Consider the following 27,645-nt stretch of genomic DNA (forward strand, 5'->3'; position numbering starts at 1 on the left):
CCATACAAACCGAACGATTGGAATCAATGGCTTGTTTGGAAAACTTCCCCATTTTACTACATATCTTCACGAAATTTGGTATGAGTTATTGCTCATAGAAATAATTTAATCTCCGAAAAAATTGTTCAGATCGGTTCACTATAGCATATAGCTGCCATACAAACTGAACGATCGGATCCAAGGGCTTGTATGGAAAACTTCCGCATTTTACTACATATGTTCACGAAATTTGGTGTGAGTTATTGCTCATAGAAATAATTTAATCTCCGAAAAAATTGTTCAGATGGGTTCACTATAGCATATAGCTGCCATACAAACCGAACGATTGGAATCAATGGCTTGTTTGGAAAACTTCCCCATTTTACTACATATCTTCACGAAATTTGGTATGAGTTATTGCTCATAGAAATAATTTAATCTCCGAAAAAATTGTTCAGATCGGTTCACTATAGCATATAGCTGCCATACAAACTGAACGATCGGATCCAAGGGCTTGTATGGAAAACTTCCGCATTTTACTACATATGTTCACGAAATTTGGTGTGAGTTATTGCTCATAGAAATAATTTAATCTCCGAAAAAATTGTTCAGATGGGTTCACTATAGCATATAGCTGCCATACAAACCGAACGATTGGAATCAATGGCTTGTTTGGAAAACTTCCCCATTTTACTACATATCTTCACGAAATTTGGTATGAGTTATTGCTCATAGAAATAATTTAATCTCCGAAAAAATTGTTCAGATCGGTTCACTATAGCATATAGCTGCAATACAAACTGAACGATTGGAATCAATGGGTTGTTTGGAAAACTTCCCCATTTTACTACATATCTTCACGAAATTTGGTATGAGTTATTGCTCATAGAAATAATTTAATCTCCGAAAAAATTGTTCAGATCGGTTCACTATAGCATATAGCTGCCATACAAACTGAACGATCGGATCCAAGGGCTTGTATGGAAAACTTCCCCATTTTACTACATATCTTCACGAAATTTGGTATGAGTTATTGCTCATAGAAATAATTTAATCTCCGAAAAAATTGTTCAGATCGGTTCACTATAGCATATAGCTGCAATACAAACCGAACGATTGGAATCAATGGCTTGTTTGGAAAACTTCCCCATTTTACTACATATCTTCACGAAATTTGGTATGAGTTATTGCTCATAGAAATAATTTAATCTCCGAAAAAATTGTTCAGATCGGTTCACTATAGCATATAGCTGCCATACAAACCGAACGATCGGGTCCAAGGGCTTGTATGGAAAATTTTCGCATTTGACGTGGTATCTTCACGAAATTTGACATTGACATCGAAGAAATTGTTCAGATCGGTTAACTATACAACCTTAATGTTTCTAGCAAACAACCCGGCTAAAAAAAATTAGTAAAATGTTTTCTTTTTTTTACTTACTTTTTCTTACGTCTTTAGATTTGCTTAAACACATAGTTACTAAAAGAAATGCACCTGTGAAGGGTATATTAGCTTCGGTACAGCCGAAGTTAACGTTTTTTCTTGTTTTGTATACAGTTTAACTACCATAACTCGAACTCTTGAATGAGCAATAGAATTCAAATTTCATACAAATTACCTTCCACAAGTGGAAGTCTCTCTAACTCGAAATGTGTTTGTGGATTATGGATATTTTATTTATTTACCTTTTGCTTATATTTTTTCGTATTTTATAGAAAATAATTACGCGTTAACAAGTGTTCTTTGAGGAGGTGCCCAGTTGTAGGTTAGGTCTTAATCAGTTCAGTTCTATGCAATCAATGCAAATTTTTATTAAATCTTTTATAAATATACAATTTTTTTTTCAATTACATTATTTGTATTAATTTTATGTGTATGTGTGTGTTTATTGTATGTATGTATAAAAATGCGCAGCATTATTCAAACATTCTTCACAGACTTGCTTATACAGACCGCATATCTCATGGCAATAAAAATGAAAAAAAAAATACAAAAATACCATCAAACAGCGGACTATTCAAATAATTTAGATTTTCTAAAACAAAATGAATTTTCGTAAAAAGTCCATTGGTATTTTTTTGCTAAATTCCAATAAAAAACCAACAAGTAATTGTGCTAGTGTCCGTTACGTAACGTTCTCACATCACATCAGCCCAGCAGCACCTTACGCATCATATAACCGTTAGCGCCGCTCGTTTGTGGCAACTCTGGCTCTGGCTCAATACACTTGGAGGAGCATAAATAATGTAATAGCGGTACACGATATTTGCCGCAAAAATCAACAAATTTGATGTGTTCAACGCGATTATCGAAGAATACACCCTTGCACTTGGGATTTACACAACAATTGGCGCTTTGCAGATAATCGTTGACCGTGCGCGGTACAATGCCCGGGCCGTAAGGTATGCCGGCGACCTTGACTACACGCGCTGCGAACTCCATCAGTGTGGGCGGCTTCATAGCGATATCTTGTACGAAACGCACAACCAAAGGATTATCGCGCAAGCTCAACTGCAATGATAACGGTTAATAGGTATAAGTAATGTTGTTGTTATTAAATATGCATTTTGCACCTACCTCTGTCAAATTTCTCAAAGCGATAATATCTTTTGGCAAATGTTTGAGACGATTTTTGTGCAACAACAACGATTTCAGGCTATTCAAGTGCGCTATGCTGGTTGGTAGATTCTCAATGAGATTATCACAAAGCACGAGCGCCTGCAGTTGGCTGAGCATGCCCACGGATTCGGGTACATCGTTGATTAGGTTGCCGCCCAGTGAGAGTACTTGCAAGCTGGAATAGACAGAATATTTCGTTTATAATTTATTTACAGCGATGTCGATGTTATTTACGGCACCATTTAAATAATAAAATATAATTTTATATACATTTTAATTTTAATATAATCCTGAACGCAAATTACATAAACAACAGTTAATCAATAGACCAAATAACTTAGTTAAGCTCAAATATTTCGATGTTAACGTAACATTTTTGAAAATGATAAAAGCAGTTGAAATTCCAAATTTTGAAATATGTAGCAATATATTACATCCGTTAAAGAACACAATGAATATTGAATAAAAAATCGAACCGCGTAGACTATACGATCAACATTTCACATCTCTATTCAATAATAAAGTTTGCATTTTTATTTTGTACTATTTCAATCATGAAAACTACAACAACAATATTTACGATTTACAAATTCAAAATTAATTAATCTTCCTTGGTAACACTTTCTGTTTTTACAATTTACTTCTACACTATCACAAACTGATAACATCAGTTAGAGCCAGCTTCCGCCTGGATTCCAAATAATATTTATTACGCACTAACAGATACAGATACAGCTGTTCAAATACAAATGCCACAGCATGACAAACGTGCCCTAATACAATCAAATGTCGTCGTTTCTACATAATTGTATTATTTATGAGTTTATTATAACTTTATTGTGTTTTTAATTTATGATTACTCAGTGATTCTTATCGCCAGACAAAGGCTGGCTATCGTTAAGTACAAACAGGCAATAGTTCAATTGATTTTTGTAACTGTCAGCCACACAATTCGAATGAAGGGAGACTTGCTGATGCTGATAACAACAGCCCTCAAAGCGGCGGGGATGATAAATGAAAAACGCTTGAGTACAATTAATTAAATAAACGCAATTGTGATTGACGCAGGTTTGATGGCTGTGTGAAAGTGAGCTGCTTTTATAAATGAACTGCTGAGAACTCACATGCACAAAAGTATTCTATTTTGATTTTGTTTTATTTTTTTTTTTATATTATTATTTTATATCAATATTTTATTTAAATTATTAAATTGTAGTAATATAGCAGCTGTCAACTGACTATGAGACCATACTTATTTATCATTTTTATATTTTTATTTATATCAGTTATCGCTTTAGCTTGTTATCACTAACATGTTATCGTTTATTTGTTTTTCATATTATAGCGTCTCAAACACTAACCTAGTCGCGAATCAGAGCGTAACAAGCTGGGCATCATTTGTTCACTTTACACACCATGTTTGAAGTACAAAGTGAGTAAATAAGGATTATTTCTACAAAATACACGCGCACATTTGCTTATATATATATGTGTGTGTATGTATGCGTGTGTATATGAAAAAAGCTTTTTTAAAGAAAAGTTAACAGCGTGCTACCAAGCGTATGTACATATATTATAGATAATCTACAGATGCTGACTGCCAGTTTGTTATTTACATACATACATTTATATAAAATGCTGTTGAAACTGATAAACTTCGTCCGAAAAGGGTCAGTGACGGCATTCAAAGCTTTTAAACAGAAAAATAGCTGATACGACAAAGTTTTTGCACTTTGATGGCCTACAGACATTTACATTTGAATGTATTTAGTTAATTTCATAACGCTTGTTTAGGCAGACAACCTTCATTTATGCAACATACAAACACACATAAATACATACATAAGTAGTAAATAGATTTGATAATCGCATATATAGTCCATGTGCTCGAACAGATTTCTAATAGTGACTTGCTGATGACTTTTGCAAAAATATTATCCAGCAATAAAAAATGACACTTGTAGACACTATCAAACAAACAAATTTCACTAGAAGAACGCATCTGCTATTATAAAAAAAATTGTAGATTCGCAAAAAAAATATTATGAATTACACAAATTATCTACAACCACACGCGGAACAAATTCAAATGCACACAAACTCTTCTCTTCCCCACCTTTGCATTTTCCATATATCTTTCGAAATTGATGTGATCTTATTGGCGCCAGCGTAGAAATAGCGCAACTGCCTCAGCTCGAGCACCTGTTCGGGAAAGTGCGTCAGCTGATTTCCGCTCAAGTTCAGCTCCTTCAAGGCCGCATTGCGCATCACAAACGATTTCGGCAATGATTTGTTGGTTAGATTGTTATTTTTGGCTATCAATGTGACTAACGGTAAATTGCAAATAGCCTCCGGCAATTGTGTCAAACAATTGGAGCTCAAATCCAGTACTTTCAAATTGATGAATTTGGTGAGTGCTGGCGGCAATAATGTGAGTTTGTTGTGATTGAGCAGCAACGTCTCGAAATCCTTGTGTGTTTTGAGCGCCTTCTTTGCATGCAAATCATCGTCCAGTGTGATTACGGTGAGGTTCATGCGACCGTAATCGAGCGTTTTCTGCTCGCGTGAGTCTGTGTCGCTGCTGTCTGATGTGTAGACCTCCATTTTTCTTGTGGAATTGTGTTTAATTTGTCTTGTCTAGACTTAATTTAATTGTTTTAGTTCTTTTGTAGTGTTCTTTTTCTTTTCTTATTTATTTTTTGTTATACAAATGTTGAATTTGCCTTTATATTTTATTTTGTTGAAGTTTATTTTGCCCGCATAGTTCCGCGCGTGTACATTTCACTTCACTGACTGTTGTACAATGTTATAATTCAAATATTGATTGCTGGTCTATTACTCAATTGAGTACGCGTTGCGTTGTGTGAGTATCAAATTGTTATTAGTAGTATATTCAATGAATTACTGCTCAATTAAGTCCCGCATAAAGCATGCTCTATTTAAGTTAACTAAAGCGTATCTACTACTCTGTCCGCTAGAGCCACTAAGTAAACACTCGTAAGCGGTATCCGCTGTATTTCGCACGCGCGTATTCACTTCGACAACGACAACACGACTGCTAGTTCTGATCCGTCCGTATTGGATGTTGGCTCTCGCTACTGCTCCGGCTGATTAGTATTGTAAATAAGTTTTGGTAGTAAAAAGCTCTCGGCGTAAAAGACGAGTGGGATAAGCAGTGGGTTCGACACCAAAGGCAAAAAATTTATTTTTCACAATGAACTCAGTATAAAAAAACTACAAAGAATTTTAAACTGGCGAATAAATGATATTTCAGCGTAAAGCTTGCCATAAGCTGCTCAGTGTATAAAGCGGAGAGAGTGAGAATAAGATTGAGCTTAGACTGAAATTGAAGCTACAAATCAATTACGTCTAAATTCTGTGATTGCCATAGCAAGTTGAGAAGTCTCAGAAAGGTTTTCTTTGATAGTTGAAACTCGTTAAAGACCTCAAGTCAATCATTCAAATTAAGTAGTCTCCTTGTTTTTAAAACCTAGACATCTATTACACCTAGTGCTTTCGCAACGCCGTCTAGCATTTGGAGCTGTCAAACTGCAGTCTCTATATAACATTTCCAATTTAACTTCTTGTTTAACTGAGCCGATCTTTTGTTTGCGTAGTGAGTCTTCTTTTTAAGTATCTCTCCTTCGCAATTCGGCGTCAGTTGGAAATCCCAAGTGTAACCAGATCACTCTCCACCTGGTCCTTCCAACGGAGTGGAGGACTTCCTCTGCTTCCACCGGCGGGTACTGCATTGAACACTTTCAAAGCTGGAGTGCTTTCGTCCATTCGAACAACATAATCTAACCAGCATTGCCGCTGTCTTTTTATTCGCCAATGTCGTCGTATAACTCGTACAGCTCATCGTTCCATCGTCTTCAGAATTCGCCATTGTCAATGTTCTGAGGATTTTGCGCAAAATTTTTCTCTCGAATACTGTTAGCGTCGTCTCATCGGATGTTGGCATCGTCCACGCTTTTGCACTATAAAGCAGGACAGGAATGATAAGCGACTTGTAGAGTTTGATTTTCGTTCATCGAGAGAAGACTTTACTTTTGAATTGCCTACTCAGTCCAAAGTATTCTATTCTTGGATGGATAAAAATTCGGTTCCGTTTCGATTACGTAGAACCGACTGTCAAGTGTACGGTGTAAGTGGTCGCCAGTAGCTGTCCCTACTACAGTCCATAGATTCGCAACTATTATAAACCATCAAGCTTGTATAATCGGCTTCTCTCGTCCATTTAACAATATTGCGCTGGAAACCCCTACTAAATTAAATTCTCCATCTAATATTGTACTTTCTGCTCAAAGTATATTTATTAATGTTGATTACTGTTGCGATTTATTGCCTTGTTTTTCTCACTATAATTAACTAAAATATATATACAAACATCAGTATATGTATGTATACTTCCTTTTTCTGCGCTGATATTAGTTGGGCACTCATTATCAAGTTTTATTATACACACACGATGGCAAGTTAATGTCAAGCTCCAATGTTTTAGGTGCTAATTACATTATGCCATCATGCTAATATACTTAAATATACATATGTAAGTGTAAAATTATGCTCATAAATATTTTGGCAAATGTGTATTATAGTCAAAATCAGTTAAAGCTTTCTCGTGGCAACCAGTTTATTACTATGTACTTATAGGTGCAATTGTAGTTAAGTAATTGCCTTGGTGGGCAGTACAGTTTCTAAGTCACTAATGTTACCGTTACAATTTGAAATGCGTCGCTGACGTCTATATATTGGTTTTACCCGTTACTCATGCAACTTATTAATTAAGATCTCAGATTTTCTGCTATATTTTTTAACACCTGTCACACAGTCACAACAACTAGAGTACTAGCTAAATTTAGAAATTTTGAGGCGTTATGTAAGCTGCCGCATATTTAATTTAACAGCCCTCCAACACTTCTAACGCTCTGATAAGCTAAGCAAAGATTAGAGTTGCAATTTGGTTATCGCTTTAAATGTTTATTTGTGGTCTACTTCACAGTTATCATTTATGACTTACATACATACATATATATGTATTTTTTATCGGGCGTAAGAATAAAATTATTGACCAAGATCTTAAGTGAAAGCTTTTTAAGTGTATTGGCTAGGCAATTAAAAGATATTTCGACAGCCAGTTGTCACGTGTTCACTTTCGCTACGCATTTGCACATTTGTCTAATTTGTATTAAAATTTTAAAGGGTGTTCCTAAATCTGCAGTGAGTTTCTTTTACACGGTAAATTCGAATAGCAATTACCCGCCTCAAGAACAACAAAGCGGCGGGGGGGTTAGATTACCGGCCGAGGTATTCAAATACGGCGGCGATGAACTGATAAAGTGCTTGCATCAGCTTCTTTGCAGAATATGGTCGGAAGAAAGCATGCCTGACGATTGGAATCTCAGTGTGCTCTGCCCAATCCATAAAAAGGGAGATCCCACAATCTGTGCCAATTACCATGGGATAAGCCTCCTAAATATCGCCTATAAGGTTTTGTCGAGCGTCAACAAACTGATTGGACCTTATCAGTGTGGCTTTAGACCTGGAAAATCCACAACTAACCAGATATTCACCATGCGCCAAATCTTGGAGAAGACCCGTGAAAAGATGATCGACGCACACCACCTTTTTGTCGATTTGAAAGCTGCTTTCGACAGCATGAAAAGGAGTTGCCTTTACGCCTGGATAAGGAAGCGAAGCAAATGGGTGTGGAGGTGAATGAGGACAAAACGAAATACCTCCTGTCATCAAGCAAACATTGGGCGCATTCGTGTCTTGGCTCCCACCTCACTGTTGACAGTCTTAACATCGAATTCGTAGATAATTCCGCATACCTGGGAACCAGTATCAACAACACCAACAATGTCAGCCACGAAATCCAGCGCAGAATCACTCTTGCCAACAGGTGCTACTTTGGACTAAGTAGGCAATTGAAAAGTAAAGTCCTCTCTCGGCGAACCAGAATCAAACTCTACAAGTCGCTTATCATTCCCGTCCTGCTTTATGGTGCAGAAGCTTGGACGATGTCAACATCAGATGAGACCACACTAGGAGTTTTCGAGAGGAAAATTTTGCGCAAGATTTATGGTCTTCAGAACATTGGCAACGGCGAATACCGCAAACGATGGAACGATGAGCTGTACGAGTTATACGACGACATTGACATAGTTCAGCGAATAAAAAGACAGCGGCTACGCTGGCTAGGTCATGTTGTCCGAATGAACGAAAACACTCCAGCCCTGAAAGTGTTCGATGCAGTACCCGCCGGAGGAAGCCGAGGAAGGGGAAGGCCTCCACTCCGTTAGAGGGACCAGTTGGAGAGCAACCTGGTTACACTTGGAATCTCCAACTGGCGCCGAACTGCGGAGGAAAGAGAGGAGTGGTGCGCTCTCATCGATTCGGCTATAACTGGTTCAACGCCAATCAATACATACTTTAAATAATATATTGTTTAGTTTTAACTATTGTTACTAAGGATGAGTGCACATAAACTCAGTGACATCAGTTACAGTTCCGCGTTTATTTTTTTTTATTCTTTTATTTCGTCTACTGACATCTGATGCCATTTATATTGGCAGTGGTGAAATTTAAAATTAACAACTTGTAATTTAATAAAAAAAACTATAAATTATTGCTTTTTTGCATAAATTTTTAGAGATAAGCCAATGTCACTTTGACAATTAAAAATGCCGTTTTGCTTGACTGCAAATAAGCATAAACAGTGAAATAGAAATTAACAAAGAATTAAGCCGCCATTGAAGTACATACAGACAGACAGACATACACACACATTAATGTTATATTGACTATCACTTTCGACAATCAGCCGCCCTCTTGCTGTATATACACCCTGTATGCACTATAATCGTATTACATACATTTGTTTTTTTCGTTAGGCGCTTATCAAAATGTGTGCATACATACTTACACATATACATATGCATGTTTATAATTGTGTTTATATTATTGTATGTACTTAAATATAGTAAACACCTTATATATGCTATAATTTAAAAAATTCATGCAAGTCATCATAATCAACAGCTAACCCAAACACAATAAATATAAATGCATCAAATCGACATTTGTTCAGACTTGGTTGCCACAGATGCATTATTTTTATTGTATAAGTAGCTACAACATTGTATAATTAAATTATTTTTGCTGAAAGTTTATATGTATATAAACATAACAAACGAATAACTCATACATTAACTTATCTAACATCGTCAATCTTACTTCGAAAGCTAATGTATACTCTACTACGCACACATTTTTTGAATTAACAATTTTTTTTCTAAAATTGTCAACCTTATCAATAACAAATAACGTCTTATCAACCGTTAGTTTCATATTAAGTTCATTTCATACCAACAAATCCTATTTGGCACCAAACAATGCCTGTACACGGGGTTATCTTGAAATATTTATTTAATTATTACTTATAATTCGTATTGAATTTAAAAATATGTATGTATGTATGTATTTGCAAAAGTTATGCAGATGTTAGCATTATATTCGAATTGTTGATTTTTTATATACTATACATATGTGACATAACCTCAATGTCTATTTGAAAGTCAGAGTGAATTACAAAGTGAAAGCTTAGTTTTGTGCGAACGGTAATACGTAATAACGGTTAAAGAGAAGTGTGTGCAATAAAGACAAGTTCTTAAAATCGCGAGATACACGATCCAAATGGTGGTGCGTTCATATCAATAATATAAGGGCTCGGAACGTCAATTAGTCGGAAGGATCTCGCTCTCTAATTAGCGATAATTTGCGAAAATAATGATAAAACATTGTTGTTGTTGTAACGATTATCCAGTCCTGCTGGAACGGAAAGCATAAGTCTTGTTGTCCGCGAGGTCATCTAACGGGAGGTCCAGGAAACGTGCTGTTTCGATGGGATCGGACCAAATGGAAAGAGCTGTTAGACGAGTTGAGTTCGTTGGGCATGTAAAGAGGTGACTAGTATCATTGCATGCAGCACATGTAATGTGTACGTCGAGGTTCGGTCTGGATAAGTTGGAGTTTAACCTGTTACAATATCCTGAATGAAGTTGCGCAAGGGTCACTCTGGTTTCACGTGGCAACCCGAGCTCTTCGTCTGCTATAGATCATTTGATTCGAAACGGGCGCCATTCACTGGGAGGGAGGCAAGGAAGGTGTTAATGGCTTTACTGCGAATTGAGTTAAAGATGTGTTCGAAGCTGTTCGCGTTCGCAGTCTGGTTGCATTAAGTCGTCGAAGTATTGTAGGAATGACCTCTTGATGCTTCTAGGAGGTGGTTCCGCTGCCAGCAATGATAACGACTTCGCACATCCTGGCGTATGAAGGCATTGTTACTCGGCCGAGCAAACAAATTTGAAGTACAATAAAATCCAACGCAGAGCTTATGGATATCCTGAAAAGAAGACGGAAGACTGAAAAAAACACGGTATACTAAATTTGGTTTAGTGAAGTTCCTAGCGCAAGAGAACGATGCATGACACTTGTTCCCCTTTGGAGGCAGGATCGAATTTCAATCCGATATTCTAACAGCTATACATGTTTGTCAGGTGTACCGTTTCCATGACATGAGTCTACGTATCCGTAACGAACCTGTTTCCAAATTCGGCCAAAGTTTCTCGCTCGTATATAAATGCAAGTCCTCACAGTTTTGTGGTAATAACATTATGAGCATGGATTTTTGAACTGTCCATTTCTCCATTATATACAGAGAAACCATATTAATTTATTTAAAATTAACTGAAATATACTGTTTATTATTGTTGTAAACTGTAAAACAATTATTTACTAACAATTAAATATAAGCAAACTAAATAAAATTTATCGGCGCACAAAATTTATATTTCACTATTGTGAACGATTTACCCACAAGAAGCAGCACATACATGACAACCAGTTTGACATTTCCAACTGTCAGCAGCAGCTCTTTGCAAAAACAATATTTGCTGCCTGTGCTAGCAGAAATCCACCCAAAGTTTATTATAGAATTTAACGCGAGTTTTTGTACAAATTAAGCTTAATAAACCGGTTAAAAACACGAATTTTATAGTAGAAACAAAGTAATTACAATGTCAGATCTTGATAAGTGGATAGAAACAGTTAAGGAGTGTAAATATTTGCCAGAGAATGACTTGAAAAAACTATGTGATATCGTGTGTGAAATTTTACTTGAGGAATCCAACATACAACCAGTTAGCACGCCCGTCACAGTATGTGGCGATATACACGGACAGTTTTACGATTTGGAAGAGCTCTTCCGCACAGGTGGTCAAATACCCGATACCAATTATATTTTCATGGGTGATTTTGTGGACCGTGGCTATTATAGTCTCGAAACATTGACACGTCTGCTTACACTGAAGGTGAGAGTTCAAACTTGGTTTTATTTTTTGGTCCACATTGCTATATAACTAATTTACTTAGGCACGCTATCCTGACCGCATTACACTGCTGCGTGGAAACCACGAATCGCGACAAATTACCAAAGTGTATGGATTTTTCGATGAATGTTTCACCAAGTACGGAAATGCCAATGCATGGAAATACTGTTGCAAAGTTTTTGACCTACTGACAATCGCTGCGGTGAGTTTAACAAAGATTTAAATCAAATATATATTAATTTGATTTTTTTTTTTTAGATAATTGATGAAGAGGTGCTATGCGTGCATGGTGGTCTCAGTCCGGAAATAATCACACTTGACCAAATACGTACTATAGATCGCAATGGTGAAATTCCTTATAAAGGTGCATTCTGCGATCTCGTGTGGTCGGATCCTGAAGATATGGATCTATGGTAAGTCCGAAATGATTTTAAGATTTGCCAATTATGTTGAACACAACTGCATTTTCAGGGGCCAGAGTCCGCGTGGTGCAGGTTGGTTATTCGGTCAGCTAGTGACCAAGGACTTTATGAACATCAACAATTTAGAATTGATTTGTCGCGCACATCAGCTCGTCAACGAAGGTATTAAATACATGTTCGATAGTAAACTTGTGACAGTATGGTCAGCGCCCAACTATTGCTATCGTTGTGGCAATGTGGCTGCGATTTTGACATTTAAAACGGCCAAAGATCGCACAACTAGTATTTTTAATGCGGTGCCCGAAACGGATCGAGTTATACCACAACAGAATACGACACCATATTTTCTGTAAATAAGCAAATATGTTTGTCCACCCGCCCACTTGTGATTGCTCATTGTGGAGTATACTTTGCCTTTAATGCTTACGCTGTGTTCTTCTCTACTCCACGTTTTTGATATACTCGATTTACGATAGATTTGATATGTAAGAATCTATTTAAAAGACAATTATCTGTTAAACATACATACACATGTAATAACAATAGCAAAACTATATAAAGTATTGCAGTATTGGTACCAACTGCGCGATACAATTCTTTCAACTAGAAGCCTGCAATATAACACAACGTATTTAAATGCATATCATTTTTATTTTTATTACTACGTAAAAAAATACTTTGGTTTTATATATAAAAAAGTTGTATGAAATTTCTTAAGAATGTGTAAAATTTGTTTTAAATATTCGACAACTAATTTTAATTGATTTAAATTCGTGGCTGCCGGCGTTCACTCAGTTTTCGTTACTTAATAATAATTCGTAAATAATGCATACTTTCAGTGCATTTATTGCCTAAAAATCCTGTTTGAGCTGCACTAGTATTCCCACTGCAATTTAATACACGTAAAAATATGAAGTGTATAATATGAGACTAAACGAAAATATCCGCGCAGTTCGCAATCAATGTAGATAACATAAAAATCTCCTCGGTTAAATTAGTCAAGTGCTGTGGTGTGGCTATCAGTGTTGGCGCAAAGACTGTGGCTAAATTATGCTCATTCATTTTGTTGGCCGCATAATGGGAAGCAACTCTGAAAAGAATTTATCGAGTTAATGAAAATATAAAAAAAAATATAAAAAAAAAAATAAAAAATAAATAAAAAAAATAACAATATAAAAAACAAAAAAATAAAAATATTTAAAATATATAAAAAAGAAGAAATAAAATATAAATTTGTTTTTTAAATATAAAAATTTAAATATATAAAAAACAAATTTGAAATATATAAAAAAAATTTAAATATAAAAATATTAAAGAAATCAAAAAATATATATGTATATAATTGACTGCTATGTTAAAGTACCTTTTTAAATGCTCAGCCATAAATTTGAGACAATTATAATGTGCTGGCGGTAAACGTTTAGCTGCCTCAGTCATATTACTTATCTGCTCCGTGGCATTGGTGCTTCCTATAAGTGAAATGTATTTTTCAATTAGCGCTCTTAATATGCTAATATGCTTTCGTATATTTCAGTTAATTACTTGCTGCTTGCATAAAACTCGGGTACGCTTGAAACGTGATGAGTGGCACCGGCAATAGACGTAGATAGAGTTTCAATGTGCCGGCTATCACATTGACATTGCCGTAAGCGCTCTCCGACATGTCTGTCTTTTCGCCATCACGATCCAGCCCCAACTTGAGTGCGTCTATTTCATCGGCGAAGCCCGATACACGATATATACCCTCCTGCAACATGCCACGCGCCTCAACTTCTTCCACACACCGTCTCACTACAAATGGCACACTGCTTTGATACAGCTGCACCACCGTGGTCAAATCAGTGCCAAATACACCACGTATAAGTTTCATATCTGGCACACATTTAGCCGGCACCAACTCGGCGCATTTGAAATGTGCCATGAAACCGCACGCTTCACACTTCATGCCCTGCGCGGTGAAACCCCAAAGAAAATTCGCACAGAACTCACACCAATTGAGACCCTTAAAGTTGTGCACTTTAAAGGTGTGTGCCTTTTCATAGACAAGTGGCAGTATCAAATCGGCGTTGTCATTGGCGTCCCTCGTTTTGCTGGTACCTTCTTTATTTAACGGCGTTTTGACACTATCGCATTCGCCATTGATATCGGCGTTGGTAATCTCTACAACTCCCAAATTATCTTTCGCCGACACCATTGACTTGCCAAGCTCATGGGATAATGCTCGCAATTTACGTCGATTAAGTGTCATGTATGGACTTTGTTGGTAGCAATTACGCGTTTGCTGATTAATCTGTAGTATAATGGGTGCAGCATGTAACTGCATATAAAAATTAACAAGGCCATCAGCCACCAAATCATGTATGGTATCATAGTGTTTGGACTGTTCCTGCAAGTAGTGTCCTTTGCCGGCCTTGTAATAGATCTTAAAGTGTTTTGTACGATAATTAAAACGCACACTCAACGTATAATAATCATCAGCTTTGGGGCTACGGCGTAACAGGTAAGTGCCATCCGATTTATTCGACAACAGTTGTTCAGCTTCTAGATGTCCCATTAAACCGTGATACTCTGGACCATAACAATGTGCTTCATTCTTAGTAATGTTTATTGCTAAGGGGCGTGTGCGGTGCAAAGGTTTGGGCGTAGGCGCTTCCAGCTGTATTTTATACACTAACAAAGAAGCATATTAGCTGTGGTCAGGGATGCAAGACACTGAAATAAGTTGCTTACATTCGGGTTTCCATACTTTCTGCACAGGTGAACTGGGCTCCACAGATATAGTCGATGATCGTGACATCGTGCTGCGGTATTTTCGCAATCCAAATTGCTATTTACTACAATTCTAAATCATTTTTCACAAATGTATCTGTTCGTTGAACTTTCGTAGAAAATTGCAACTGTAGAAAAATAAGCGAAGTTAATTGTCAAACATAATAGCAATAAACACACATACACAGAAAACAGGGTGAGAGACAATTTTTAAAACAATTAATTGGTAAATATCACAGATCTTTTTACAGATATCGTTAACGGAAAGTTATATACAGGTTTATTATTAGTTTAATTGATAATTTCTTTAATTTATTATAATTCAGTTAGCTATACATAAATTTTTAAACATATATCTCCAATTCAAGATTTGTATCCAAGTTGTACTGTTTGTTTTGTGATATATTGTGAAAGCCAAGTAATCTGAATCGTGCCTAAAAATAATACTAAGAATAATTATAGCTTTATATTTACCACATATTTAGTAGAAGAAGAAATCTCCTTCTATATATGTAGTTAGTAAAGAAGTTTCATATCAGGTGCTTTCATCAAATTTAATTATATTTCTTTCATAATAGTCATTCTGTACTTAGTCCGAATTTGATAAACTGTCACAGCTGCAACGTTGCTAACCCTGTTCAGCTGAAATGAAAGAAGCAGACATAACAAAACAAAAATTTTCCATTTGAAGTGTTTGATAAAAGAGAAGATGTAAAAGTGAAAAACGCTCATTTCGGTGGAAAATCAGTGAAAACTATAATCAAGCATTTGTGTGCAGCCAACAACGCGCGTGAAATCTTTATTAGTTATAAATTACTTCTGTAGCAAGTAGCACGTAAAAAATTGAGAACGGACACGCAGCCAAACAAGAAAAAAGGAAAGACGAAAAAGAAAACATTGAATAAGATTTTAATAAGAGGGGTGCACGGTACGACAGCGGTAGCCAGACTTATAGAAGTGAGACCTTGAGAAAAAAAACGACGTTTATTGCTTAGGACAGTGTAAGGCAAAGCACCAAGGAATGGCGTGTGATCTCCAGCAGCCATTGTGAATAGAAAAACAAAAGCAGAACTTATAAAATAATTTACAAGTGAAAATTAATTATCGAGATATTGTACTAAAAGTGTTTGTCCATAATGCCAAAAGTGATGGGCCAAATTGATGCGGAAGGGGGTGTGACAGGAGGCACACATAGTGGTCGGGAGGCACGTAATTTAGCGGAGAAACACCGCAGAGACAAAGTGAATGCAAGTATACGGGAACTGGCTGCGATAGTGCCGCAGGCGGCGGATTCATCGCGACGTTTGGACAGGACCGGTATACTAAGGTGTGCAGCACATGGTTTGCGTTTACAATACATATTTGGTAAATCAGTGGCAAGAAATCAGACAATGACAGAGCTCTCACAAGATCCACATTTCTCGGATGCGTTGACCTACCTTTTAGATAGTTTCTTTATAACATTAACCTGTCATGGACAGATTGTCGTCGTATCATCCAGTGTGGAACAATTGCTGGGTCATTGTCAAGCGGATCTTTATGGACAAAATATATTGAGCATAACGCACCCAGATGATCATCCGAACATGCTGCAACAACTAATACCACGTGATATGGAAGCACTATTCCGATGCAGTCATGAATACCAAAACAATGACAGCAACGGCAATGAAAATACGGATACCTATTTGAGCGACATTGATGAACGCTTGCGTAACGATAAGCGTTCATTTGCTGTACGGCTGGCGCGGGCGGGTACACGTACAGAGGCAAATCGCAAGTATGAATTGGTTAGAATTGATGGCTGTTTCCGACGCAGTGACTACTCCTGCTCAAATGGCACATTTCCAATTGTTTCACATGTGTTGCGGCGGACACGTTACAATGGCACCGAAGGACTGCATGCGTTACAGCACGATGTTATAGCACAAGCGGCGCTGCATGGCATCAGTGGCAACGATGTGGTGCTGGTGGCTATGGCACGTATCATACATACACCAAAGATTACCACTATCCTAACGAGCGAGAATAGTGGACGCATGGAATATAGAACACGTCATTTGATTGACGGACGCATAATTGACTGTGATCAGCGAATTGGATTGGTGGCTGGATACATGAGAGATGAGGTAAGGTCGTTCACTACTATTTTTAGCTTTAATCAACAAAAGTTAGAAAAACATATCCGTAAACACACACATACATTCACACATATATATGTTGTAATAGATAATTGGACAAATTTGTGTGGCAACTAAGTGCTAAACATGCAAGTAGCTGTGAAGAGGCATTTTATAAATATAAATAATGTAGGTACATAAATATGTATTTGCTTCGGGTAGGTTCGGTCGATAGAAGTCTCGATTTTCTGAAAGTGTTTTTTTGTTGGCTTGTTTGTTTTTCTTTGCCGTCTTATCAGTCAAATTATACATATATGAGTGTATATAGATGTTTATGGCTTTTGGATGATATGTGTGCTATTGATACAAAAATTTGTATGTACTGACTATACAGTGCGGCTTATCGCGCTCAACATGTGAATACCGCGTAAGCAAAACAACATAAAAGTATAAAACAAAACAACGAAACGATAAAATGTATATCGCATATTTTGTATTTCGTATAGCCGAAAAAACAATTTGTTGGTCTGTCCGTCTGTCTCTATTTGTGTGTGTGTACACATATGTTTGCGTTGTATTCAACAGACATCAGAGCATATCTCTTGATCGTTCCTTGTCAAATTGACTTTGCTGGATTAATAACATTGAATTAGTCACACACATTTCAATAATAATATCGTATTAAATGCAAGCATTTGGATGTATGTATCTATGTATGTTTGCACGTAGTGTTTGTTTGTTATTCTACGCTACGTTGAAGGCATTCGCATTTAAGCGTATTGAACTGCCTGCCATTCAACCAAGTAATCAATTGATCAAGTAGGTAATCGTCCAAATCAAGCGACAAGACAAAATCAAAAAACACACCGGTTTTGGTTTTCCACAATTTAATTTTACGTAAATAATGTAAATTTTATTTTAAATTTTATTACTTTTTATATTTATGTGTGTGTGTATGTGTGTTAAAACTGGTTTTGTGAAGTTTGTGTACTAACAAAACAATCGAACTGACGGATGTTAATTTTATATGACCGAAATTCTAATTTTGTTACATTGAAGCGTTGGTTGTGGTGGGAAGTATTGCTGACAAAAAAAAAATAAAAATCATAAAACAATACATATCACAGAATAAATGGTAGGGCTACTTCAATAACTAATGTACACAATACCAGATGCGCAGTACATGAATGTATTACATATAATTTATTATGAAAATATTTATGTATGTACTTTATATGTGCGCACGTTACATTGATAAGTTGGAAAATAATTAAAATAATTATCATATGTCAAATTTTATTGAATTGAGCGTGATTGTTTGAAATGCCACACAAAAGCCTACATCAATTTGGTTAGGTATCTTGGTTTACATACATAAATATATATATATACATATAGCTACGTGCGTATCTGCCAGATAAATGCATATATACAATTTGTATACTTGTTCAGTTATATACATAGATGTGTATGTATGTGTATAGAGCCCATACACGCAGAGCGTTATTAAATGCTTCACGTTTGTTAGAAATAGAATTGCCTGTAAATATTTATATAGCACTATTTTATGCGCATGAGTTTGTACTTTTTTTTAAATTTATTTATTGATATTATTTTTATTTCATTTCTTGTATTTTTGTTTTTGCAATATTTTTCAAAAGCTTGTAAATAAAACAATTTCACTAATAGCAGTCCGTGACCCCTGCGGTAGTTGTATGTATGTATGCACATATTGGTGAGGAATAGAATAAATGTATATATTTCTACACATACAAGTCAGTTAGTTAGTTTTACTGTCAGACAGCATACATTAAAAGTATAGTACAGTGTACATACCGAGTTTGTGCATACAATAAAATGAATAATAGTCTGGCGTGAGAACCAGATTGACGGGTTTTAGGCCAGGTTTCCACACATAATTAATTTTCTTGCTGACAAAGGTGTTGTTTTTTTTGTACTCGCTTATAAAACTTACATATAATTATACATACACAGTTTTGTTTGTATGTAAACGATTGATATTTGTTATATTACAGCATTGGGTGCGGCAAGAAACACATGCCAGACTTCGAGAGACAGTTATTATTATTATAAAATCGTACATACTATGATTCTATGACATATAAAGACATATATATATATACAGTTTTATGTTTTTAAGTGTACTTCCATACATATTAACATATAGGAATCGAACTATAACTTTCTTAAACTATTTGAGGTTATGCCGTTCACTTTCGAGTGGCGCCTTATTCCTTAAACATAAATATGCATATCCATGTGTGTTTTGTCTATTAGTTTGTATATATGTAAGTTCATATGTAGCTAGATTAGATGGCAGACGTACTGAAGATAGCATTGAAAAGTTCATGGTTTTAACGGACAATATATAGGAAACTTTAATAACGTTGTGTGTGTTTGTATGCGCATGTAAAGGGGTTTTCAATGAGAGCGCTATCAAAAAAATTAAAAAAAAAGAAACAAAAACCGTTTGGCATATCAATAAAATTATTTATTCCTGTGAAAGTACATTCGATGTCATTATGTATGGAACTCGATCCCTTTTGCATGGGCACCACTGGCACGCTGAACTCAATTTTTGACGATTTTCGATCGGTAGTTCGGTAGTCAATTTTAATAATGCACGACTCCTTGTTGGATCGTGATGAAATGGCAAACATTACTGAAGAAAAATGTCAAAAGAACGGGAAAAAAATATGGTGCCGTTTGCTGTCCCTATCGGTCTACTTTCCTAGCGTCCCCATTGAAAAACCCTATACTTGTTTGTGAACAGTTGTATGTTTCAATTGCTTATTTTAAGTCCTGCCTTCATAATTCTAGCAATCAATGTTGGTAATTGGAATGTATGTACATATGTATGTGGAAAGGAGTGCAATACTTTTTGAGAGGGAACTTTATTTAAATTTATTATTAAATTATAATGTAAAAATACTAGTGACTTCTTTGACTTAATAGTCACTTGAGACGATTTTTTTGTTGCAATTTTTCAACTTTTTACTTTATTCAAATTTCTAAGCTATTATGTTTTATCTAATTTATATAAAAACATTATTTATTTGTATAGCTATTTTTTATTAAATTTATTTATTATATTAATTTTATTTTTATTTTTTATTTTATTCTTATTTTACAAATATTATCAGTGCTTTATTTATTTTGTAGACACATTATTATCATTATATGCCTTAAAAAAAAAAATGGGAAAAACGCTTAGTAAGAATATTTTATTAGTCGCGCCTCTTTTATGATTAAAATCTTTTTCTATTTTTTTTGCAACAACGAACCGGTATTTAGTGTATTGCGACGTTCTCCTAGTTGATTTAAAACATTAAATGACACTTATTAGAAGATAGGCCACGCTTTTTATTATTACAAACAAAGCTCGCAACTTTTAATGGGTATGAATGTACATAAGTACATACCCACTTGTATTGTTTATTTACTCAAAATTAAAGGTGTTTAAGATAAGCTCTCAGCGTTACTGACATGCACGCTGAACCGTAGAAATGCCAATAGACATAAGCGCTTATACAATTTTTTATTTATTCTTTAGATTTTTTTTGTACTACATTTTTAATAAATAAATCTAAGCAAGATAAGCCTATTGCGGCTGATATTGTGTGTGTAGCTGCGCTATATATATTAATACTCAAGTGTGCGTGTGAGTGTTTGTAAAAAAGTTAGTTTATGTGTCTATAGATTACGGCACAGTTGACGTCTTATGACACAATTTTTATATGATTTTTTCATAATTGTTTTTATTTATTTTTTCATAATTTTTTTATTTTTATTTTAATTCTTTAATATTTTTTTTTTTATTTTTATCATAATTTTTTTATTTTTTCGTAACTTTTTTTATATTATATTTTCAAAATTTTTGTACTTTTTCATAATTTTTTTTTTTATTTTTCTCATAATTTTTTTATTTTTTCATATTTTTTTTATATTTTTTTAAATTTTTTTATATTTTTTCAAATTTTTTTATATTTTTTCAAATTTTTTTATATTTTTTTATATATTTTTTTTATTTTTTTATATATTTTTAATTTTTTTTCCATAATATTTTTCTATTATTTTTTCATATATTTTTTTTCATATTTTTTTTTATATATTTTTCATTTTTTTCCATAATATTTTTCTATTATTTTTTCATAATTTTTTCATATATTTTTTTTCATATTTTTTTTTTATATATTTTTCATTTTTTTTCCATAATATTTTTCTATTATTTTTTCATATATTTTTTTTTAATTTTTCTCATAATTATTTAATTTTTCATAATTTTTTTCATATTTTTTCATCATATTTTTTTATTATATAATATCATAAATTTTTCCCTGCATTTAATTATTTACTTATGTGCCTACTGTGTTTTTTGTCTCTCCCTTTAGGTCTACAATCTCAGCCCGTTCTCTTTCATACATCATGATGATGTGCGTTGGGTAATTGTCGCTCTGCGCCAGATGTACGATAACTATGAGGAGCAAGGCGAAAGCTATTATCGCCTACTCACACGTAATGGGAATTTTATTTACCTGCACTCACAGGGTTTCTACGACACTGTAGATACCTCACGCAATGTCTACTCCTTCGTATGCATCAACACGTTGTTGGACGAGGAGGAAGGCCGTTATTACATGGAAGATATGAAGCGACGATTTTCTACAATTATACACTCGGCTTTACCCATAACTTCAACGGTAGATGCACCTGCCTCACAGGATCCCGTACAATTGGAGCGCATTGTTATGTATTTAATTGAGAATTTACAAACACGTTACACCCATGGCAATGGCACGGGTTGCGGTGAGGATACCTCCACACAGGCGGACAATGTGCGAACACGTCGCCGGCGTATGATGTTGGTGCCACCGGAAGTCTCTTCGGTGCGCAGCTCAATCACGCAATCGTTGTCGGTTGTGAATATTGCTGCTAGGAATTTGCGTAGAAATATGCGTAGGATGAAGAAGAGTCCGAAAAATGGCAATAGCAGTGATACATCGGTGTCACTCAGCAGTAGCAGTGATGATGAATTTGAGCATAATACCGCTTCATCCGATTCCATGCATGCAGATGCAACACAAGCGAATTTGCTGCGACCGAGTGTGCTGCAGATGAATACACAAGCATCCACAAGTCGGCAAACGGCGCAGGGAGAGCATGCAAATACAATTGAACAAACAACAACATTGAAGCGTGCGCGTGCTACGCCATCTAATGGGGGCAAGAAGAAGAGCACAAAAATATACGTTGAAGAAATCATCAATCAACCAACTTACACAAACGTTATGCCAACACCGGCGACCGCAACGCCCATCACAAGTACAACTGAAATCCATGAAGTCATCAATAATTCACTGGTCAACATCGATCAGACGCTGCAGAGCATACAAGAGAATGCACGCAATTTGGGCGAACAGCATGCTCAATTGTTGCCGCAAAATGTGCCACACACCTTCAATCAGCAATTGGACGAAATTATTGTGGAGCATCAGCGCCAAGCTGAGCAGCTCATTAATATCCGCAATGAGTATGATGTGCATTTGCAGCAGCAGTTGTTGCAACAACAACCGACAGAAGCACAATTGCCAGCATTTGATGATTTAGCTGCTATAGATTTACCGTTATTTCCGCAGCTACCATTAACCGTGGAGGAGCAGACGCAGTATGTCGATGACGCGCTTCAATTGGCCGAAAATTATATAGAACCGAGTGCTACAATCCTTAGTGAGTTGGAGAAGCAGCTATAATGTGGTCAAAGCCTGTCTGTGGTAACTGGAGGCTACTGTGACAAAAACTTTGTTGGAAGAGTTTTGTAAGTACGCAGTGCCGGCGATAATTTGATTTTGTGGCACAAATCTGGGTAATGCAAACGACGTAGCTGACAGGTGTTCTGCTATTTTGTGTTACTCACTTAATGCAACAACAGAAAACCACTAAAACAACCAAAAGAAAAGTTCAAATTCTCTTAATTTACTAACTAACAAAAAGTATAAATTTTCCAAATAACATCGATATATGGTGTTGCCAAATAGTTGCAAAGTGCATATTTTTGGTGATTTTACTAAAAAGAACAAAAATTTATAAAAAAATATAAGTATATGTGCATGCATAAGATTTTAAACTACATATGTGGTGGCTCAATAGAAATTTAGTATACATAACCTAACTTGTGTTGAGAATTGTTCGAGTGCAAGCAAGAATACAAAGATATAAATATTAAAAAATGTTTAAAAGTGTGCCAGCCAGCGATCAACAAAATGCAGCAATTAATTGTCTTTGAAAGTGAAAAAAGTAAACTAAAAATAATATTGTAATAATGGCAAAATATTACAGATTTTCGAAGTGTTTGTGTTTTGCAAGTGTAGTGGTAACAGATAGATAAATGAACAAATAACTGCTGAGCAGAAAGTGCTATATGGTATATACACAAAATACATACTCAAAAACAAAAAAAATCAAATAAAAAAATTTCCAATAAATAAGCTAAACGCAGAAACTGTGTGTGACAGTAAAAACAAAATTTATTAATAAAAATGCCTTTGTTTAAAGCAACAAATCATAATAGTACTGATATATCTTCGATTTTTTTATGGAAAAAATAATATAATTTAATATTGAAAAAATTAAAAAAAAAAATAATTTTAATAATGACAAAAAAAAATATTTTTTTAACTTTCCCATACTTAAAAAAATCACTTATTTTTAAACTAAAAAAGCAAGTGCCACTAAATTTTACGATAAACAATTCTAAATACAATATTATGTAATAATTTTCCAAAATTCTGAACATATTAGTGTTTCAAAAAATTTTGCAAGACAAAATGGAACCATAACAAATTATAAAAAAATCAAAGGAAAGCTTTTGATAAAATTGTCAATAACTGCTAATAGCTGTTACCACATAGGTCGGTATAATGTAAATCTGCACTAAACGCTCATTAAATTAAAAAAAAAAAATTATAATCAAAACAAAATTGACTGTTAACTGATTGTAACAGATTTTTTTTAACAAAGGTGCTAATGAAATTTACAATTTTTTAATAAAAAAATAATTATATGTGTGAAAATGTATTTTTTTTAATTAAATCAAAAATATCCGTAAAAAGTGCTCATTAAATTTGTACTTATTTTCCATATAAAATTTGCTTGTTTTAGAATTTACGCTTTGTGAAAACTATGTCGTAGAATTATATCAAAAATATTTCATTATTCAAAAAAGAAAACAAAAAAAAAATAAGTAAGAAAAACTTTTGGTGATGAAAAATTAAAAAAAAAAAATTATATTAATATTTAAAAATAATAATATTAAAAAATTAAATGTAAACAAAAATTATTTCAACTGTTGAAAATGATAAAATTCTCAAATTAACTGAATGAATATTTAACGTTGCGTAAAATCATTAACAAAAATTTAAGAAAAAAGTAGTAATTTTAGAAAATAATAATAATTATAAAAGGATGGTTTAATATTTTGTGAACAATCTACATATATTGGCAAAGAGAAAGAGCTTGCGCTGAGTATTTTTTATATTGTATATCTGATCAAAATTATTGACGAAGAAAATTATTTTTTTATGAAAATTATTGAAAAAAATATTTTTTTTTATAAAAATTATTGACAAAAAAATTTTTTTAATAAAAATTATTGAAAAAAATATTTTTTTAATACAAATTATTGAAAAAAATACTTTTTTATAAAAATTATTGAAAGAAAAATAATTATCAAAAAATAAAAAAAAAATATTTTTTATAAAATTATTGAGAAAGTTAAATTAGGAAATACGTTTCTTTACAAAAAAGCAAATAATAAATTTAAAAAGTAATACAAATTAAAAAATTAATATATTATAAATACGTTAAGAAAAGATTGAAAGACTAACATTTTAAGCGCGCTGTGCAGGTTTTGAAAAGATTTTTTAAGAAAAGTGAAAACCAATTGTTTTTAGATATGAAATTGTAAAAAAAAAATAAATTTTTTGCTGGCAAATTAAATATATAAAAAAATTGTAATGCAAAACATTGAGACTTGTGGCCGTAGAAATGGTATGACAACAATAAAAGCAAATATTTTTGTTTCAAATAATATGTGATAGTTATAAGATTTTTCAAACGAAAAAAATTGCTTGCATATTTCATTTTTATACAAAAGAAAACAACCAAAGATGCAAACTACGTCGTCTTCGCTTTGCAAAGCTAAAATCTTGTAAGAACGCTTTTGCTGCAAACAATTCTCAACACACATATTTTATATATAAAAATAAACAATTATATAAATTTTATTTTATTTGTTCAAAGCATATATTTTGTAGATTAAATATTTTTAATGTCGAAAAGTGCTATCACTAATATTTTTTAATGTTTATTTTTACAAATATGTTGCTATGCATTATTTTCTATTTTACTTAAATTTAAATTTTTTCATATACAATTTTAATATTAACTTTAAGTTTAAAGCCATGCGGTAAATAATGTAATTTTCAAAATTTTTTTACAAATATTATATTTTAACTTAATTGTTTTACATTTAATTTTTCAAAGTTAGTAAGTAAGTTCAAAAAAAGTAAACCCAAATGTTGAACGAAATTTTATGTCGAAGAAAAGTTTGTACATTTAAATAATAACACTTTTTTATTATGCACACACACACACACACACACATCCACACATTTTTGTAACAGTTAAGCGTATATATCATAGCAGGATAATTGCAAATTGCAAATAATTTTTGACTAAGCAAACATATTAAATACTTATATATATACTTATATTTACATATGTACATACATAATATCTATGTATAACTCTGCATCTATATGTATGTGCGTCGAAAGCCATATTTGGAGCGTATTTAAGTGCGGTGCTGTTTGTATTTTGTACATAAGAGGACTAAAGAACTAATATTAAATGCGGGCGTAATATAGAAAGCGTGAAATATACAAACACATGCATATGTATGTGTGTGCCGTGGAGAACTTGTACTATTTTTATTAATTGTATTAATCATAAGTAATAAATTTAAATAAAATAAAGGCATATGTCATTCGAAACAAAAAAAATAAGAATATATTAATATATTTTCTTTTATTTTAATAGCACATGGCGGGTTAAAGCAGTTCAAAAAAACAGAATATTCGCATTAAATAAATTAAAAAAAAAAAACGTTGTTTTATTAAACAAATGTGGCACACAATTGATTGCTTATATATTCAGTAAGTATTAACGGCATCTTTTAAAAATTTTACAAGAAATCTAAAGCATTTTGTGACTAATTTCTATGAAAATTCGCGATTTGCAGCACATTTTTAATTCTAAAAAATCGTTGGTATTTTAAACACGGAATCCACTTAGTCAGCATTGTAGCCCATGCGTTTCTGCGAAATTCGAAATTTAGATCACCAAAATCCGACCACTGGTTCAAAAGTTACAAGCATTTGCGTTTGCTGCAGTCCGGCGCTGCCGACGTCGACTGCGGAAAAATGCATTTCAATTTGCAGCGAAAAATTGGGATTTCTACTAGGCGACCAGGAGCAGGCAGTAGGTGGCTGCGAAACACAAAAACGCGAATAACTTTTGAACGGCTGGTCCGATTTGGATGATCTAAATTTTCAATTTTACAGAAACGCATGCGCTACAAACGTATTGAAAAATATTGAAAATTGCGATTACGTAATATTTTTGAAAATAAAAAATGTGTTGCAAATCACAAATTTTTGCAAAATTTCAGCGGAAAAGTGGTTAAAACGTCGGAATTTCGGGTTCTAACTTGCAAATATAGAAACTACATGATTTTTTACATTAAATGGGAATATAAAATTCTATAAAACAAATCAAGAAATAGCAATATGGTTACACAAAAATGGAACATATTTCGGTGCATCAACCAGCGTTTGCACATGCATCGAATAAAAGGTGGATATAAAAATACAATAAAAAGGAATAAATATTGTGTAGTAAACCAAAACAACCAACATAAAACAGCTTTTGATCATTAAATTGCACAATAATTTATGTAAATTATCGTAAACATTACAACTACAAAAATAAACAAAAATTGTTGTTTTATTGAACATGTGAGGCACTCAATGGATGGCTAATGACACTGAGTAACTATTCACATCATTTTCTGAAACTTTTAGAAGAAAACTAAACCATTTTGAAGTTAATTTCCATAAAATAATGCGATTTGCAACACATTTTTAATTCTATAAATTCAATGATACTTTTAATTTTAAATTTTCCTGAATACGATTGTAGCGCATGCGATTCTGCAATTTTCCAAATTTTTAGATTTTCTCTACGCCCAGCCGTTCAAAAAT

The 27,645-nt window shown here is 33.8% G+C and overlaps 4 protein-coding genes across 4 annotated transcripts; 2 read left to right on the forward strand and 2 right to left on the reverse strand.

Annotated features, from left to right (window-relative positions):
* Positions 1-1,761: 1,761 nt before the first annotated feature.
* Positions 1,762-5,673, reverse strand: LOC105208710 (leucine-rich repeat-containing protein 58). The gene is made up of 3 exons (XM_011178703.3): positions 4,716-5,673; positions 2,558-2,774; positions 1,762-2,491 (listed from the first exon to the last, which is right to left on the reverse strand). The coding sequence occupies exons 1-3, from the start codon at positions 5,201-5,203 to the stop codon at positions 2,129-2,131; spliced, it is 1,068 nt and encodes a 355-aa protein (XP_011177005.1). The 5' UTR covers positions 5,204-5,673; the 3' UTR covers positions 1,762-2,128.
* Positions 3,809-26,399, forward strand: LOC105208693 (circadian locomoter output cycles protein kaput). Its single transcript, XM_011178684.3, has 3 exons — positions 3,809-4,031; positions 15,764-17,314; positions 21,718-26,399. Exons 2-3 carry the CDS (start codon positions 16,322-16,324, stop codon positions 23,074-23,076), a joined length of 2,352 nt encoding a protein of 783 aa, XP_011176986.2. The 5' UTR covers positions 3,809-4,031; positions 15,764-16,321; the 3' UTR covers positions 23,077-26,399.
* LOC105208696 (serine/threonine-protein phosphatase 6 catalytic subunit) lies at positions 11,464-13,057 on the forward strand. The gene is made up of 4 exons (XM_011178686.3): positions 11,464-11,976; positions 12,038-12,196; positions 12,253-12,407; positions 12,466-13,057. The coding sequence occupies exons 1-4, from the start codon at positions 11,683-11,685 to the stop codon at positions 12,767-12,769; spliced, it is 912 nt and encodes a 303-aa protein (XP_011176988.1). The 5' UTR covers positions 11,464-11,682; the 3' UTR covers positions 12,770-13,057.
* Positions 13,048-15,348, reverse strand: LOC105208694 (N-chimaerin). Its single transcript, XM_011178685.3, has 4 exons — positions 15,147-15,348; positions 13,959-15,086; positions 13,780-13,885; positions 13,048-13,506 (listed from the first exon to the last, which is right to left on the reverse strand). The coding sequence occupies exons 1-4, from the start codon at positions 15,211-15,213 to the stop codon at positions 13,347-13,349; spliced, it is 1,461 nt and encodes a 486-aa protein (XP_011176987.2). The 5' UTR covers positions 15,214-15,348; the 3' UTR covers positions 13,048-13,346.
* Positions 26,400-27,645: the final 1,246 nt, after the last annotated feature.

The sequence above is a fragment of the Zeugodacus cucurbitae genome, chromosome 5 (assembly GCF_028554725.1).
Source record: "Zeugodacus cucurbitae isolate PBARC_wt_2022May chromosome 5, idZeuCucr1.2, whole genome shotgun sequence".
NCBI classification, from domain to species: Eukaryota; Metazoa; Arthropoda; class Insecta; order Diptera; family Tephritidae; genus Zeugodacus; species Zeugodacus cucurbitae.

What these genes read in the sequence shown, in the direction of transcription:
- LOC105208710 (XM_011178703.3), bottom strand. Translation starts at nt 5,203, where the DNA reads ATGGAGGTCTACACATCAGACAGCAGCGACACAGACTCACGCGAGCAG. An exon ending in GATATATGGAAAATGCAAAG is followed by an intron (nt 2,775 to 4,715) that starts GTGGGGAAGAGA and finishes TGTCTATTCCAG; the next exon opens with CTTGCAAGTACTCTCACTGG. An exon ending in CTTTGAGAAATTTGACAGAG is followed by an intron (nt 2,492 to 2,557) that starts GTAGGTGCAAAA and finishes TTATCATTGCAG; the next exon opens with TTGAGCTTGCGCGATAATCC.
- LOC105208696 (XM_011178686.3), top strand. Translation starts at nt 11,683, where the DNA reads ATGTCAGATCTTGATAAGTGGATAGAAACAGTTAAGGAGTGTAAATAT. An exon ending in CACGTCTGCTTACACTGAAG is followed by an intron (nt 11,977 to 12,037) that starts GTGAGAGTTCAA and finishes TAATTTACTTAG; the next exon opens with GCACGCTATCCTGACCGCAT. An exon ending in ACCTACTGACAATCGCTGCG is followed by an intron (nt 12,197 to 12,252) that starts GTGAGTTTAACA and finishes TTTTTTTTTTAG; the next exon opens with ATAATTGATGAAGAGGTGCT.
- LOC105208694 (XM_011178685.3), bottom strand. Translation starts at nt 15,213, where the DNA reads ATGTCACGATCATCGACTATATCTGTGGAGCCCAGTTCACCTGTGCAG. An exon ending in GAGTTTTATGCAAGCAGCAA is followed by an intron (nt 13,886 to 13,958) that starts GTAATTAACTGA and finishes TTTCACTTATAG; the next exon opens with GAAGCACCAATGCCACGGAG. An exon ending in ATGGCTGAGCATTTAAAAAG is followed by an intron (nt 13,507 to 13,779) that starts GTACTTTAACAT and finishes AATTCTTTTCAG; the next exon opens with AGTTGCTTCCCATTATGCGG.
- LOC105208693 (XM_011178684.3), top strand. Translation starts at nt 16,322, where the DNA reads ATGCCAAAAGTGATGGGCCAAATTGATGCGGAAGGGGGTGTGACAGGA. An exon ending in CTGGATACATGAGAGATGAG is followed by an intron (nt 17,315 to 21,717) that starts GTAAGGTCGTTC and finishes CTCTCCCTTTAG; the next exon opens with GTCTACAATCTCAGCCCGTT.